This window comes from Dermochelys coriacea, chromosome 9, assembly GCF_009764565.3.
Source record: "Dermochelys coriacea isolate rDerCor1 chromosome 9, rDerCor1.pri.v4, whole genome shotgun sequence".
Lineage (NCBI taxonomy): Eukaryota > Metazoa > Chordata > Testudines > Dermochelyidae > Dermochelys > Dermochelys coriacea.
In genome coordinates, this window is record NC_050076.1 from 56,306,911 (window position 1) to 56,324,145 (window position 17,235).

General features: G+C 42.7%; 1 protein-coding gene across 16 annotated transcripts in view; it reads right to left on the reverse strand.

Annotated features, from left to right (window-relative positions):
* FARP2 (FERM, ARH/RhoGEF and pleckstrin domain protein 2) overlaps nt 1-17,235 on the reverse strand; it is a 257,803-nt gene that overhangs the window by 12,012 nt on the left and 228,556 nt on the right. For 11 of the 16 annotated variants that reach the window (XM_043491578.1, XM_043491583.1, XM_043491576.1 and 8 more), the window contains 8 exons: nt 16,585-16,822; nt 11,617-11,747; nt 10,709-10,777; nt 10,191-10,280; nt 8,721-8,741; nt 8,359-8,441; nt 5,498-5,616; nt 3,735-3,898 (listed from right to left, as the gene is read on the reverse strand). In XM_043491578.1, the coding sequence (XP_043347513.1) occupies nt 3,735-3,898; nt 5,498-5,616; nt 8,359-8,441; nt 8,721-8,741; nt 10,191-10,280; nt 10,709-10,777; nt 11,617-11,747; nt 16,585-16,822 (915 nt within the window). Of the gene's footprint in view, nt 1-3,734; nt 3,899-5,497; nt 5,617-8,327; nt 8,442-8,720; nt 8,742-10,190; nt 10,281-10,708; nt 10,778-11,616; nt 11,748-16,584; nt 16,823-17,235 lie in introns of those variants that run through there. The other 5 variants (XM_043491580.1, XM_043491588.1, XR_006273984.1 and 2 more) reach the window with 4 other exon arrangements.

Below are 17,235 nucleotides of genomic sequence, written 5' to 3' on the forward strand. Positions count from 1 at the left end.
GAAAGGACTGAAGGTAAAAAATCCATTACAATCTACATACCACACAGACTATGCTGACAGCTTGTGCCACACACTCTCAAGGAAACTGCGGAACCACCTGATCAACATCCTCTACAGCAAACAGGGAAAGATTAAGAATGAGCTCTCAAAACTGGATACTCTCATAAAGAACCAACCTTCCACACAAACTTCCTCGTGGCTGGACTTTACAAAAACTAGACAAGCCATTTACAAAACACACTTTGATTCTCTACAAAAGAAAAAGGACACTAAGCTATCTAAACTACTATATACCACAAGGGGCCACAACAATGGTTCCCGTAACCCACCCAGCAATATTGTTAATCTATCCAACTATACTCTTAGCCCAGCGGAAGAATCTGTCCTATCTCGGGGCCTCTCCTTTTGCCCCTCCACCCCCACGAACATGATACAGTTCTGTGGTGACCTAGAATCCTATTTTCGACGTCTCAGACTCAAGGAATATTTCCAACACACCTCTGACCAACATATTAACCCACAGAGACCTTCCTGCCAACACTACAAAAAGAAGGATTCTAGGTGGACTCCTCCTGAAGGTCGAAACAGCAGCCTGGATTTCTACATAGACTGCTTCCGCCGACGTGCACGAGCTGAAATTGTGGAAAAGCAGCATCGCTTACCCCATAACCTCAGCCATGCAGAACACAGTGCCATCCACAGCCTCAGAAACAACTCTGACATAATAATCAAAAAGGCTGACAAAGGAGGTGCTGTCGTCATCATGAATAGGTCAGAGTATGAACAAGAGGCTACTAGGCAGCTCTCCAACACCACTTTCTACAAGCCATTACCCTCTGATCCCACTGAGAGTTACCAAAAGAAACTACAGCATTTGCTCAAGAAACTCCCTGAAAGAGCACAAGAACAAATCCGCACAGACACACCCCTGGAGCCAGGACCTGGGGTATTCTATCTGCTACCCAAGATCCATAAACCTGGAAATCCTGGACGCCCCATCATCTCAGGCATTGGCACCCTGACAGCAGGATTGTCTGGCTATGTAGACTCCCTCCTCAGGCCCTTCGTTACCAGCACTCCCAGCTATCTTCGAGACACCACCGATTTCCTGAGGAAACTACAGTCCATTGGTGATCTTCCTAAAAACACCATCCTAGCCACTATGGATGTAGAAGCCCTCTACACCAACATTCCACACAAAGATGGACTACAAGCCGTCAGGAACAGTATCCCCGATACTGTCACGGCTAACCTGGTGGCAGAACTTTGTGACTTTGTCCTGACCCATAATTATTTCACATTTGGTGACAATGTATACCTTCAAATCAGCGGCACTGCGATGGGTACCCGCATGGCCCCACAGTATGCCAACATTTTTATGGCTGACTTAGAACAACGCTTCCTCAGCTCTCGTTCCCTAATGCCCCTACTCTACTTGCGCTACATTGATGACATCTTCATCATCTGGACCCATGGAAAAGAAGCTCTTGAGGAATTCCACCATGATTTCAACAATTTCCATCCCACCATCAACCTCAGCCTGGACCAGTCCACACAAGAGATCCACTTCCTGGACACTACGGTGCTAATAAGCGATGGTCACATAAACACCACCCTATATCGGAAACCTACTGACCGCTATTCCTACCTACATGCCTCTAGCTTTCATCCAGATCATACCACTCGATCCATTGTCTACAGCCAAGCGCTACGATATAACCGCATTTGCTCCAACCCCTCAGACAGAGACAAACACCTACAAGATCTCTATCATGCATTCCTACAACTACAATACCCACCTGCTGAAGTGAAGAAACAGATTGACAGAGCCAGAAGAGTACCCAGAAGTCACCTACTACAGGACAGGCCCAACAAAGAAAACAACAGAACGCCACTAGCCATCACCTTCAGCCCCCAACTAAAACCCCTCCAACGCATCATCAAGGATCTACAACCTATCCTGAAGGACGAGCCATCGCTCTCTCAGATCTTGGGAGACAGACCAGTCCTTGCTTACAGACAGCCCCCCAATCTGAAGCAAATACTCACCAGCAACCACACACCACACAACAGAACCACTAACCCAGGAACCTATCCTTGCAACAAAGCCCGTTGCCAACTCTGTCCACATATCTATTCAGGGGATACCATCATAGGGCCTAATCACATCAGCCACACTATCAGAGGCTCCTTCACCTGCGCATCTACCAATGTGATATATGCCATCATGTGCCAGCAATGCCCCTCTGCCATGTACATTGGCCAAACTGGACAGTCTCTACGTAAAAGAATGAATGGACACAAATCAGACGTCAAGAATTATAACATTCAAAAACCAGTTGGAGAACACTTCAATCTCTCTGGTCACTCGATCACAGACCTAAGAGTGGCTATACTTCAACAAAAAAGCTTCAAAAACAGACTCCAACGAGAGACTGCTGAATTGGAATTAATTTGCAAACTGGATACAATTAACTTAGGCTTGAATAGAGACTGGGAATGGATGAGTCATTACACAAAGTAAAACTATTTCCCCATGGTATTTCTCCCTCCCACCCCACCCCCCACTGTTCCTCTGATATTCTTGTTAACTGCTGGAATTAGCCTACCTGCTTGTCACCATGAAAGGTTTTCCTCCTTCCCCCCCCTGCTGTTGGTGATGGCTTATCTTAAGTGATCACTCTCCTTACAGTGTGTATGATAAACCCATTGTTTCATGTTCTCTGTGTGTGTGTATATAAATCTCTACTCTGTTTTTTCCACCAAATGCATCCGATGAAGTGAGCTGTAGCTCACGAAAGCTTATGCTCTAATAAATTTGTTAGTCTCTAAGGTGCCACAAGTACTCCTTTTCTTTTTGAGAATACAGACTAACACGGCTGCTACTCTTAAACAAGGATTGCAGAACTGCCTCCCAAAGGAAGCCTCAAATCTAGATATGCAGCCAAGAGTAATGGTGTGTGTGTGTACGGAAATCCAGGTGGCAGCACTGCAGATTTTTATGATGGAAACACAGGCAGAGTGAGCTCTAACACACTGAATACTGGCACACCAGCTAACATAGAACAAGTCTCTAGAAACAGCTTGATACACTTATGTTGAATGGAAATGGCTCTCCCTGCTTCCAAAAGCTCAGCAGGGCTGGTTCAGTGAGGGTACATCACACAAATGGGAATATGCAGATGTCCTCTCGAAGGAGAAATAGTTGAACTTTATGAAAATATTGAGAGTAAAGCAGTTTCTAAGTCCAGGGACAATGAAGGAAGTACAGTAGCTAATTAGCACCCAACCCCAGGGTGTGGTAGCTCAGGGTTGACCCTAAACTAGAACACCATTGGTAGAAAGAGAAAAACAGTCAGTTCCCTCTGGAGAGGCTAAGGATTGCAAGAAACTCACATTAAAAATTCTGTCTTAGAAGTTTCCTAGTTTTCCTTTTACATTTTTTTTCTTCAAAACACTCTCTTGAATAAGAACACTGTGGTGGGGGTAGCAACATGTGTGTGTATATATATATATATATATATATATATATATATATATATATATATATATATATATATACACACACACACAGACACATATGCATGTTCAAACATTTATTAACCTTTCACTCACTCACTCTCTGATGACCACAGAAATGATTGATAGCAACAGAAACGTATACTGGAGGAAGATCAGGTGGTGAATGAGCTGAGACAGACATTGAGAAGTGAGAACTGTGTCCTATAGGGTACCTCAACGGCCACACTGTGGTCAGTCATGGAGACACTGGTGTTGCGGTACCAGCACACGTGCATTGTAGTGTTGGCACGGTGGTGGCTCTGCCTGTCCAGGGAGCTACCAGAAGACTGTATGTCATCTTCAGATTCCTGCTCTAGAGAGACCTCATCAGAGGATCCTGGGGAAGGAGAATTCAGCGGCAGTTTTAAAAAAACTGTGATACACAGCCTGTGGCAGAACCTGGGATTCCTCGGAATGTCTGCAACTTTTTCTTGAATCTACTCAACACTAACAGACATCAGCATGAATTTGTTACACAGCTCCTGAAAGTCACACTGAACAAATCATTCTGGCTGTCACAATCCAACTGTGTTTGGGGGATCTGACTCGCAGAAATCAAAAATGCAGCTTGTATTAAAACACTGAGCATGTGTTTTACAATATCACATCCAGAGAAGAATCTGACTTGGAAAGAGCCCCTTCTCACTGTGCAACAGAGAAAATTCACTGAAAAAAGGAATGTCACATGCTTCATCACAGACTATGGTAAAAACAGCCTCTTGTAGACTGACAAGAGTGTGTCAGGAACTTCTTGTCCATCAAAGATACCAGATTCTATGGACTGGAAAAAGCACTGTGTGGTTAAACAGAGGAATATTCTCCAAAATAAGAGATGGTTAAGGCAGGGGCGGGCAAACCTTTTGGCCTGAGGGCTGCATTGGGTTTCTGAAATTGTATGGAGGGCCAGTTAGGGGAGACTGTGCCTCCCCAACCAGCCAGGCATGGCCCGGCCCCCACCCCCATCTGACCCCCCCTGCTTCTTGCCCCCTGATGGCCCCCCCCGGACTCCTGCCCCATCCAACCCCCACTGTTCCCTTACTGCCCCCGGGGACTCCTGCCCCATTCGCCCCCCCACTCTTGGTCCCCTGACCACCCCCAGACCTCCCACCCCTAACTGCCCCCCCACACCCCATCGAACCCCCCCTCCTTCCTGACTACCCCCCAGGACCCCTGCCCCTTCCAACCACTTTCTCCCTGACTGCCCCCAGACTCCTTGCCCCTAACTGCCCCCCACCGCCCCATTCAACCCCCTCCCCTCCTTCCTGACTGCCCCCCCGGAACCCCTGCCCCATCCACCCCCCTGCTCCCCCTGCTGCCCCATCCAACCCCTCCTCTCCTTCCTGACTGCCCCCCTGGGACTCCTGCCCCCATTCAACCCCCACACTCTGACCGCCCCAACCCCTATCCACGCCCTGGACCACCCCCCAAACTCCCCTGCCCTCTATCCAACCCCCGCACTCCCTGCCCCCTTACTGCGTTGCCTGGAGCACCGGCTGCACCAGGACAGGCAGCTGTGCTGCACAGCACAGAGCACCGGGTCAGGCTGGGTTCTGCAGCTGCACTGCCCAGAGCATTGCGCCGTGCAGCAGCGTGGCTGCAGGGGAGGGGGGACAGCCTCCCAGGCCAGGAGCTCAGGGGCCGGGCAGGAAGGTCCTGCAGGCCAGATGTGGCCCTCGGGCTTTAGTTTGCCCACCTCTGGCTTAAGTGGATTATGGATCATGCAAAACATATTATTGTTTTGCAGCACAAACTTCTATCTGCTGAGTCTCAAAATACCAGAAACATCACTCTAGCTAGGGGAGTCTACTATAAGGAAAATGAGGAAAGAGCACTCCATTAGTATATACCACTTATCTTCCAAATTCTCACACAGGAAGGATGCAGGGATCACAGTACCATTGGCATCATATTAATAACAAAGCAAAATGCTACTTACTGTTAGAGCGATTATACATGGAGCTTTCCAAAAATGTGTCATATTTCTCACTAGATTTTTTGGCCATTTCAATCGCCATGTTTAGGTCTTCCATCCACTTCCCCATCTCCAGACGGGTACTGCAAAACAAAGAGTGCTGCTGGCTAAGCATCCTGGTTTTGGACTGGGATTTAGTGATAGATTTTTGATTGTTGATCAAGATAAACGTTGATATCCCAGCATTTTGAGCTACCAAAATATGATGTTTGTTCACAGTTTATCATATAGCAACAGAAGCAGCTTTCCTGACAGGGATTTATGTTCCATAACTTCATGTGTAGAAAATTTCACTCCTCCCCATCCTCCCGCCATCTGAAATCAACTGGGGCTTGTTAGGAAAGTATAGAGAACAGTTGCAATGCTCATTGGCCCATCCTGTGCAATGGTAACTTAGTTAAGTTGATCTCTCCTGAACCTAATTCCGTCCAGACCTGAGCTATGACACTATTCTCAAGGGAGCTGATGTACCCACATTTTTAAAACAGAAGCCCTTTTAAAAAAAACATTTTCCAACCTATATCAAACAGAATAGGAGACATTGGTGGTAACTATCATAGAATCATAGAATATCAGGGTTGGAAGGGACCTCAACAGATCATCTAGTCCAACCTCCTGCTCAAAGCAGGACCAATCCCCAACTAAATATAAGGAAAAGCTAGTAACCTCAGATAACTATGTGTGGTAACTGCAGGCAAAAGCTGACTTTTTAGTTGGTGACCACTTTACTAAGTGATTCCTTATGAAGCCTTCTGATGGGGATCTGGCGTTTTAAATGCTGAAAATCAAATTTAGGGCTCACCAAACATCTAATTACAGATAATTCTGGTAAATATATTGCAGCATGCCATTAAAATGTAAGACACAGAATGGTAGGGTGGAGTAGGGAGAAGTTAAGAGTTTATGATTACCAAGCAGATGAAGACACAAGTTTAAAATAACAGTTTAAAAATCATACACAATCTATACTGAAAAGATGAGAGAATGAATAGACAGCAGTGTCAACTGACAGTGGACCTGTCAGATTCAACTGCTGTATAATTTTAACGGCATGTTCTAGGGTTGTGTGCCCACACAAATATTGAGATGAAATTATAAGGAATATCATCATTCTTTATATGGGCTTTATGACTAATCTACTTTTTGAGATAAGAAATATTTTCAGACTGAAGATCATATTAAAGGAAGGTATCTTAAACTGGGTAGGTAGAATGACACTGAAAATGATAATACTGAAGCATTTGAAGGATGGCATTCCTTTTAAAAAGTATATCTATTTTAGCTTTCATCTTCAGAGTAAAATAGAGAATGCAGGATGCTGAAGATTTATTCCAGAGCATATGGAAACCATTTATAGATTACACGGATGACACTGTGATTACTGGGTAAGAACTTCATAGGTCAAATTTATATATGAATAGTTGCTACAGAGTAATTTTTCCTTTTAGTATGAAGACAAAGCATTTGCTCTTTTTTAAGTTTTAGAAAAATCCTGTCAAACATTTTCAAGTTATGACAGGGTGAAAAAAATTATATATTCTTCTGATTTTAAGCATATTTCTAAACTTTTTTGGCTCACAATTGACTAAAAAATGGCTGAACTTCAAAACTGACATTTTCAGGTAAGCTAGCAATTGAAAAGGGTTAGTTTAGTCCTTTTGCTAATATTACATCTTGAGTATAAAGAAAAACAATAAACCGGAGTGACAGTAAACCAATAAACCAATCCAGATTTAAAAGAGTCTTTTTAACAACAAATATTACAGATTTTGTAGTGAAATACGATGAAATACAACCTTACTGTAACACTGAGGTAACAAATTTATATGCTCCAAATCTGGAAATGGAAAAGTTTAGGTTCTCACTAATTTAGCCAAGCTCTTTGTACATCCTGTCCTTTATACAGCATATATTTATCACCTTAGTGTAAAGTTTTGCCTTGCAAAATTGACATACAAACGTATCAATCCCAACTGTAATCCTTATGCAGGCAAAGCTCGGACTGAATTAACTGGAGACTTCCCTCAGTAATGATTGAATAAAGACTGCAAGATTTATCTTATAGGTCATGAAAATATTCTGTTTTCTAATCATTTACAAAAAAAAAGAAAATTACAGAGAACTGCATATTGTGTGGAAGAAAAGTTTACTTTTGTAAATCAGTTCTCTGGCTTATGTACCAGTCCTTCTAGATCATGTCTTTTACTATCTGCCTGAATGCTGTAATATGAGGGAAGGGTCTTTATTTATTGTTGTGTTGTCCAGCAGGGAGAGCGATAGCTGCTAACACTCAATTTTCTAAAAGAGAAAAGAGCTAAGTTGAAAAGAACTTTGTTTACTTTACAAGCCATCCTTGAACTCATATCATTTCCTGGCTTGTGCAATGCCCAGGAATTCTGCACTTCTTAATCCCATTTTCATTTTCTACATTTTAACTGGGGGTTGGGGTTTTCTTGGTTCTCTAAAATATGTTCATGTTTAGATCGCCAAATAGCATTACTTGTATCTTTCCCCCTTTTCCTGTTTTAAATCAATTGGTTAAAGGCTTTCACTGCAAGCTCAGCCAGCTTATCAGGAAACAATGCACTAGCAATGTCACTTCTGCTGCTGTCCCTTTAAGAACTCATGGTTTGGTTAGATCAAATACCCCTTTCTCTGACATGACATTAATAAAAGGTATTTAAATACTGAATGTTTTATATCTATTATCAAAACCATGCTTTCCTGAGGGCCCATGAAGCACTCCCCTGGCCCCTGCAATCAGCAGCCAAATGTTTAATACAAGGGCTCTTACCTGCTTGTGGCTGGGAAGAAGAAATACATACCTTGCTGCCACTACTATGGTTTTCTGAGCTGAATAGATTGTGAAGCAGTGTGGGACAGACAATTCATTCTCACTCTCTTCCACCTAACATGAAGAAAAAAGGTTTATCTCATCACTCACTGTGCAATGGTATGTACCCAAGTTGTTCTCTCTGGCTGGATAGGAACTCATTCACAACACCATGACTTCAGAGTTGCAACAAGTATGGAAGTCAGCTACTTCAAAAGCACTCAAAGACTATTTTGGTTCTACAAAGGAATCTATGTGTTATAGTTCTAGTGCAACATCTGAAGGTTGCGTAAATGCCATAGTCAATTGGGTCGGAAAGGAGCAACTCCAACCAGGGTACATCTTATTACTCACCGGAGGATCCAGCACTATTAACTGTAAGTCAAACAGAGAAAGAATAGCTCTATTAGAAGAAGAGGTAGAAAAGCTGATATGGCTAGTTGTGAAAAACAACAGCACAGATCAGCATTCCCAGATCAGTCTCAAACAGTCATGCAAAAATTAAGAGTTAAACAAGGTTTGTCTTCAGATTGCTTTGCTAGTGAGGTGAAAAGAATGAACCCATCATCCACTGGCTTCACACACAGACTAAAGCATGAAAAAGGTCCAGTCCACATAGAAGATTAGGGTTGGAAGAGACCTCAGGAGGTCATCTACTCCAATCCCCTGCTCAAAGCAGGACTAACACCAACTAAATCATCCCAGACAAGGCTTTGTCAAGCCTGACCTTAAAAACCTCTAAGGATGGAGGTTCCACCACCTCCCTAGGTAACTTATTCCAGTGCTTCACCACCCTTCTAGTGAAATAGTGTTTCCTAATATCCAACCTAGACCTCCTCCACTGCAACTTGAGACTATTGCTTCTTGTTCTGTCATCTGCCACCACTGAAAACAGCCTAGCTCCATCCTCTTTGGAACCCCTGTTCAGGTAGTTGAAGGCTGCCATCAAATCCTCTCTCACTCTTCTCTTCTGCAAACTAAATAATCCAGTTCCCTCAGCATCTCCTCATAAGTCATGTGCTCAGATCCCTAATAATTTTCGTTGCCCTCAGCTGGACTCTCTCCAATTTGTCCACATCCCTTCTGTAGTGGGGGCGGGGACCAAAACTGGACACAATACTCCAGGTGTGGCCTCACCAGTGTCAAATAGAGGGGATTAATCACTTCCCTCGATCTGCTGGCAACGCTCCTACTAATACAGCCCAATATGCTGTTGGCCTTCTTGGCAATGAGGGCACACTGCTGACTCTCCTCCAGCTTCTCGTCCACTGTAATCCCCAGGTCCTTTTCTCCAGAACTGCTGCTTAGCCAGTCAGTCCCCAGCCTGTAGCAGTGCATGTGATTCTGCCTTCCTAAGTGCAGGACTCTGCACTTGTCTTTGTTGAACCTCATCAGATTTCTTTTGGCCCAATCCTCCAATTTGTCTAGGTCACTCTGGACCCTATCCCTACCCTCCAGCGTATCTACCTTAGTGTCATCTGTGAACTTGCTGAGGGTGCCATTAATCCCATCATCCAGATCATTGATAAAGATGTTGAACAAAACTGGCCACAGGACTGACCCCTGGGGCACTCCGCTTGATACTGGCTGTCAACTAGACATTGAGCCATTGATCACCCATTGATCACTACCCATACATCTCCATGGTCTTTGAGAACCCTGGCAGCGAGGCTGTTTTCAACAGCCTGGAAGCACCTCACTCCCGACCAGCAGATTAGATTTTAGTTCAGTATAACTGCATGAAGTGAATATAGGCCTCAGTGCACAGTGGCTTATTTATTTATATAACCAATGCTGTAGTGCACTTTGAAAGAAACTACTTACCAGCATGCCATGCAGAGGGAGGTATCCATGAATTTTGAACTGATTGGTACCCGTGACTCCTTTGCTTGTGTACAGCAACATATCTGAGAACTGATAGAGGAAGGAGGAATATAACCTGTCTGCTTGAAAAGATATTACCAGGTACTTTTTTCACACAGATGTTTCATTTAAGTTCACCATTGTTTGTAATACCTTTTAAAAGCATGAAAATAAAATTTCTTTCTCTACCAATTTTGTCCATTTCCATTAAAAACATTTGCTTTGTTTCTCTAATGGAGCTTGATATTAATATGGCTTTTTAAATGTACTTAAATTAAATAAATGGGTGTAAATAAACAGTCAGAAAATGGACTGGATTACTGCTGTCCTCCATATACCATGAGAAGAAATTCAGTGAACTTTTGGTTGCATGTTGAGCTTCATCATCTCTGTACTGTGACTCAATCCGTGAAAAACAACTTGGTTTGTGGCTATGCGTTGAGGACACTTGATGTGTAGACAGCAAAGAAAGTACTCACCAGAAAGAACATCCTCTGCTGTAAACCTTTTTTAGTGAGTTTGTACAAGCACCCCTCCCGGATAAATTCCTGTGGGGAAAAAGAAAGTTACATCAAGCTTTGGCTTTCTCCAAGTGCACAGAGTTCTGAGGTCTCTTCCTTTTCCCCACTTTCTCCTTGTTGCCAACACCATTTGGAGTAAGTGAGAAAAGGCAATTACTGATAAAAAGCTGGACTTCAGCATACTGGCTACTGAACTAATGCCCCATTAACCTTATAGAACACTAAACTGTCCATTAGTTCTCTGATGTGCCACACTACTAATATGTAAAAAGAAAAGGAGTACTTGTGGCACCTTAGAGACTAACAAATTTATTTGAGCATAAGCTTTTGTGAGCTACAGCTCACCTCATCGGATGAATTCAAAAAAATAATATATCTAGAATCTAAAAAATCCTCCCAAAGTCACGGATACTCAGGGTTAATGCTAACACTGTGGTCCCTACTCTGTTGATGTTCCTCTCATCAGTGTTATATTCTCCATATTCTCTCAGGCCACACTAAAGGAGAGGTAAATCAGAGACTGAACCAGCGGACCTAGCAATGTGGTCATTGTTTGGTGACATAATGTATTGCCTCTTATCCAAGGGCCAACCATAACAGCTCACCGAGTACCTGTTGTACTCAGAGTATCGCAATGGAATATCAACCTAAATTGAACTATTTTTGTTTTTGTTCCTAACAGTACCATTACAAGGGGAAAATGTGACCTGATATATAGGCACATGTCCTATGAGAACCCTTACAGGCTTTAAGATAAACACATAGTTAAAGGCTGTGGCAGGTAAATAAGTAGGTTATAGAAATGTTGTTCCTAAGTAGTCAAAGCCAATAAAGGCTTTAGAAGTTAAGCAAAGAAAGTTACCTACTCTGTCAGGTGCTATGAGGTTATCAATGCCAATCAAGTCATGTTGTAGCTCTGTCAGCTTCTGGAAATTCTCCAGATGGATCAGGCTGTTTTGGAGCCGAGTTGTCATCTCTGTAACCACCTTCAGTGCATCTGCAGGAAAAGCAACACCAACACAGATCAGGGCTCCGCAGACAAAGCCAGAGGTCCTAGCTGTCAATCTATCATCAGTTATTTTGTAACACTCAGTTAAAAGGGCTCAAATTTATGTATGTCTTTATTTTTAATCACATGGAGAATATCATGCAACTTCATGATAATTACATGTTTCTGGAGATTACCAGGTAATTACAATTTGTAAATCCAAAAGTAATTACCATGTAACCAATATGTTAGTTTGAAAGTTAGAAAATATTACACTATATGGTATGGCAACTTCTTTGCTACATTTATATATTTAACCAAGCAAGAGTTTCTGAATGAGTATTACATCTTTTCCTCCACAGTAGGAAGCAAGGACTCATTTTCCAGCTTGGCTTAAAAATATTAAAGACTGTCAAAAGTGAAAAGGAAAAAAGCTTTGGGCAATGGCAGAGGAGAAAAGGATTTTTCTATTCAAATAGAACAGTATTCATTAAAGCTATCTTTTTCTTTCTGCTACTAACAGCTGTTAATATAACCTCCTATTCTGGAGTAGTGCTTTTGAAGATGATGTTGCTTTAATACAGGGATGATGGTACCAGAGTATGGCATGAGACTGATAAAGCCCCAAACTAAAATAATTTTAAAACACAAGTGAACACATGCTTTGACCTTAAACATTTTCCTGTCAGTTTTGTACTTTTCCATTTAGCATTTTCTATTAATTTTAAAAGGTATTGAATTTACTATACTGTATTAATTTCACAACTTAAATTTACAGCATTTTAAGCCAAAACATCTTTCTTTGTGGACTAATATCATCACTGTTTAAATGACTGTAGAACAAGTAGAATGAGCAAACCATACTTTTTGTAGGTCCAACAATAACAACAAATTTACACACATGCGCGCACTCTCTTTCTCACACTTTAATTTATTTTCTCTTCAATAGCAAATTTGCTAATCAGTTTGTCTGTCCTAGGAAAGGACAGAGTCCAGTCTCCAGAGCTGTCAATCACAGGCAATAATATCGGAAGTACTTTTTTTCCCCTCTCCCTTCCCTCTTCTAACTTGTCAAACTCAACATTGACTAACCAATACTTTCAGTTTACTTGTGTGAAAGGGACATTTGAAAGCTATATATTTACCCAAAAGAGGGAAGAATGACCAGACATGCTATCCAAGAGAATAAATTAGCTGGTAATTTCTGTGTTTCAGGAAGGCATGTCTGGTAATCCTTTTGTGCCTGGGAAGTGACTGGGGTCAGTGTGTGAAACACACATTACCTAACAATATACTTATAGTTAAGGGAAATTTATTTCAGGTGTGTTATCTTAATTTTCAATCACAGCATGCAGGCCCTTTCTCCCAAAAATGTCTTCAATGGAGACCATAAGGTCTGATTAGCAGTGTCCAGTAACCAGACATTGATTCCACAGTTTTCTTCTATTTATGCTAACCTTCTAAAACGTACATTATGTCTAACGATCATATTATGCTCTTTGTCATATATGATTCTGTGATGCACACCAGGCTCCATTTATCAATGGGAATTTGAGGTCTTTCCACTGCATTTTGAATAGCATTTGAGAAATCGTGCTGGTGACTAGCCAAGTTTCTTAGGTCAGTGTAGACAGCTTTCCAGACATTAAGCATGTGTCATTTTTTGTTTTTTTTTGTGTGATGGCAAAAAGATGAAAAAAAAACAGTAAAACTCTGTGGACCTTTAGCCATGAAGCCAGATGGAAAAACACAGCACCTCCTGTCCCAGTGGAAGATAAGCAGTATTTGTAGTTCAGATGCCCTCCTGGCAGGGGTAAAAGAAACAAGGAAACCCATTTTTATAGGCAAAGTGGCAAGATACTTCTTGGAATAGTTAAAATGACTTTTCATTCAATGAAGAAAAAACTAGGTTGGGAGACTTCAGTAATTTGAATGGCCTCAAAAATCCCATTATATATGGTTGCAGCACCAGTTTGCTGTTATTTGAGTCTGTTACATCATCCAGTGCAGACACTGCACTTTCAGGAAACTAGTGAACACTCCCAACTCCAGGCCAATGAGTTTGAATGAGAGAATTTGTGGGATGCTGTAATCCTCATGTCCCAGGTTCCACACACCATGTCTGTATCTTATTCACACCCTTGCCTATGTCATGGAGATGAATTTCTACCTTGCCATCATTAAAAGGAACACCAGCCTGATTCAAATATCCCTTGGCTTTGAGAACGAGCCTTTCATAATCTAGCTTTCAAACTTTGTACTGTGGTGAAACACTGATTTTTGAGACAGAAAGTTACATCTGAGAGGTATTAGAACTGGGTCTCAGATGACAATGTCTACCTGAATCAAAGTCTACAAGCTTTCACAAGATGATTGATGGTTTCCTTTCCTTCAGGAATTTGGGGATTGGACTGAAGACAATTCTTCACATGCAGAAAAAGTGGTGAATCCTATTACAATTCTGGCAGCTGCTCCACTGCATCCTGAACATGCTGCTGATGGGGATTCAGCTATCTGCTTTCACTGATATCATTGTCTTGGGTGGGTAGATGAACAGTAGGCCAGGGAGGAGTGAGCTGGATGGCCTTTACACCAGCTTCTTTTCTGCTTGTGGTCCCTTTTGCTGATCTGCCGTGCTGCAATCAGCTGCTTCTGATGGGCACCTCACCTGTGCTGGGCTGAAACAAATGTACTTCAGAGATAGTGTTGCAAAGTACCCTGTAGTGGGAAGGTGAGCTTCTCAGAGAGAGTGGCCAAAAACAGGGAACTGCCTGGAAACATGAGCTCAGTGGCCTGGGAGAAGGTTGCTTCTAATCACATCAGCAGTGGGAGATGATATAAGAATGAGCCACTCTGAAAAAGGGTTGCTTGACTGCTATGCCAACAGGGCACCATTCAGAGAAAAGACACTCTCACTTCTACCAGCAGTAGCTGAACAAAGAGATTCCCTGCTCTAAAGGTGCTCAAATGGCACCTGTCAGTAGTACACAGGGAAATGGCGCAACTACTGGAGGAATCAACCAGGAGCCATTCTCCTCTTGACCCGCTGCTTACAAACAGGGAAGAATTGGAAGTAGAAGTGGGTGGCTACCTGGGCAGCAGTGACCATGAGATGGTTGAGTTCAGGATCCACACAAAAGGAAGAAAGGAGATTAGCAAAATATGGATCCTGAACTTCAGAAAAGCATAGCAAATATGGCTTTTTTTTTTGCCCCAGATCCCTAAATGGCCCCCTCAAGGATTGAACTCACAATCCTAGATTTAGCAGGCCAATGCTCAAACCACTGAGTTATCCCTCCCCACCAGCGTCCAGGGTGACTTAGACAAATTGGAGGATTGGGCCAAAAGAAATCTGTTGAGGTTCAACAAGGACAAGTGCAGAGTCCTGCACTTAGGACGGAAGAATCCCTTGCATTGCTACAGGCTGAGGACTGACTGGCTAAGCAGCAGTTCTGCAGAAAAGGTCCTGGGGATTATAGTGGATGAGAAACTGGATATGAGTCAGCAGTGTGCCCTTGTTGAAAAGAAGGCTAACGGCATATTGGGCTGCATTAATAGGAGCATTGCCAGCAGATTAAGGGAAGCGATTATTTCCCTCTATTCGGCACTGGTGAGGCCACAACTGGAGTATTGCATCCAATTTTGGGCCCCCCAGTACAGAAAGGATGTAGACAATTTGGAGAGAGTCCAGCGGAGGGCAATGAAAATGATCAGGGGGCTGGGGCACATGATTTACGAGAAGGGGCTGAGGGAACTGGGCTTGTTTAGTCTGTAGAAAAGAAGAGTGAGGGGGGATTTGATAGCAGCCTTCAACTACCTGAAGTGGGGTTCCAAAGAGGATGGAGCGTGGCTGTTCTCAGTGGTGGCAGATGACAGAACAAGAAGCAATGGTCTCAAGTTGCAGTGGAGGAGGTCTAGGTTGAATATTAGGAAACACTATTTCACTAGGAGGGTGGTGAAGCATTGGAATGGGTTACCTAGGGAGGTGGTGGAATCTCCATCCTTGGAGGTTTTTAAGGCCCGGCTTGACAAAACCCTGGCTGGGATGATTTAGTTGGTGTTGGTCCTGCTTTGAGCAGGAGGTTGGACTAGATGACCTCCTGAGGTCTCTTCCAACCCTAATCTTCTATGATTCTGTCTGTCTGTAACACAGAAGGGAAGCCAAATAAAAGTGCAAAAGGAGCTAGCACACGTGAGAACATGGTAGCCTCTGCAAGGGAAACTCACTGCTAGGCACTTGTCTGAGTGGTGCTGGTCACACTCAAACACTGGACAGGTAATCTAGAGTTCTTCAGTGGAAGAAGAAATATCGAAGAGGGAGGATGGACTGTATTGCCTGTTATTGACAGTTCTGAAAAATGTCTCCTGAGCTAAAGGGCAGAACCCAGATGGAACAATTACAAGACATATCTTCATAAGAAAAATACATATTTAGGCTGAGATTTTCAAGGCCATATAGGGGATTAAATTTAACAGAAGATGTATCTAAATCTCATAGACTGCTTTGCAAATCTCAGCCAAGAGAGCTAGATACCTATACAGCTCCCATCTCCATAGCTATGTGTGCAACTGCCACATCCATAAAAATAGAAACACTCTCTTCCATGTCAGCCTGCAGGAGAAACAGGATAGCTTCTAGGTGGCAAGCTTGCTTGTGCATCCACATGACAGAGAGAAAGAGAGGGTGAGTTCTGTGTATAATGAAATTTTTGAGGAAAGCTAGGTCAAAGAAAGGAGTTTTGCATTTAGTTCTGAGCTGCAATACTTCTGGATTCACTAAGAGATGCTGAAATGCAAAGGATATAAAGGAGAGAACAGAATTCAGACAAGATCACTGCTCACTCACTCCTGCAGTCGGCATAGTCCTGGTGTTCGACTGTGTAATGCTTGCAAAGTCTTCCCAGGATCAGCTTGTAGTGTATCAGCCTCTGGATGGGCTTGAGCAGGAAAGTGTTGAGTGGCAGATAACAAACCTTCTGCAATTCAAACTCCTTATAAACCATTTCCAGTTTCTTTAATCGCTTAGTTGCTTTCTCCAGTTCCGTCAGGACCTCATCATGTTTCTGCAAGTAGCTGGTAAACTCCTGTTGGATCACAAGAGACACAGGAATGACTAGAAACTGGGGAAAATCCCTTAACATGGTCTAGATTTGACCAATGGACATCAAGAAACACTAGCATCCCCTTGTCCCTCATCTTCGGTTTTATTTACAATACTGAAACATGAACGAAACAAAAACTGAATATGCCCTGACTGTTGGTAAAAATAAACATTCGCAATACTGTACCATATATCGTAACTGCTCTATTAAAAATCTCTAATAAATATATTCATATATGGCTAGCTGGCTTTTGTTCTCTGGACAGGGCCATTACTTATATTTTATAGGTGGCGTTGGTAGCACTGCCTATTATTAAGGTTGCCTGACACTTCCCACTACAAGATCCTGTTTTCAGTTGCTTTTAACTTTCCCAAACTTTAACTGTTTGGGCTGAA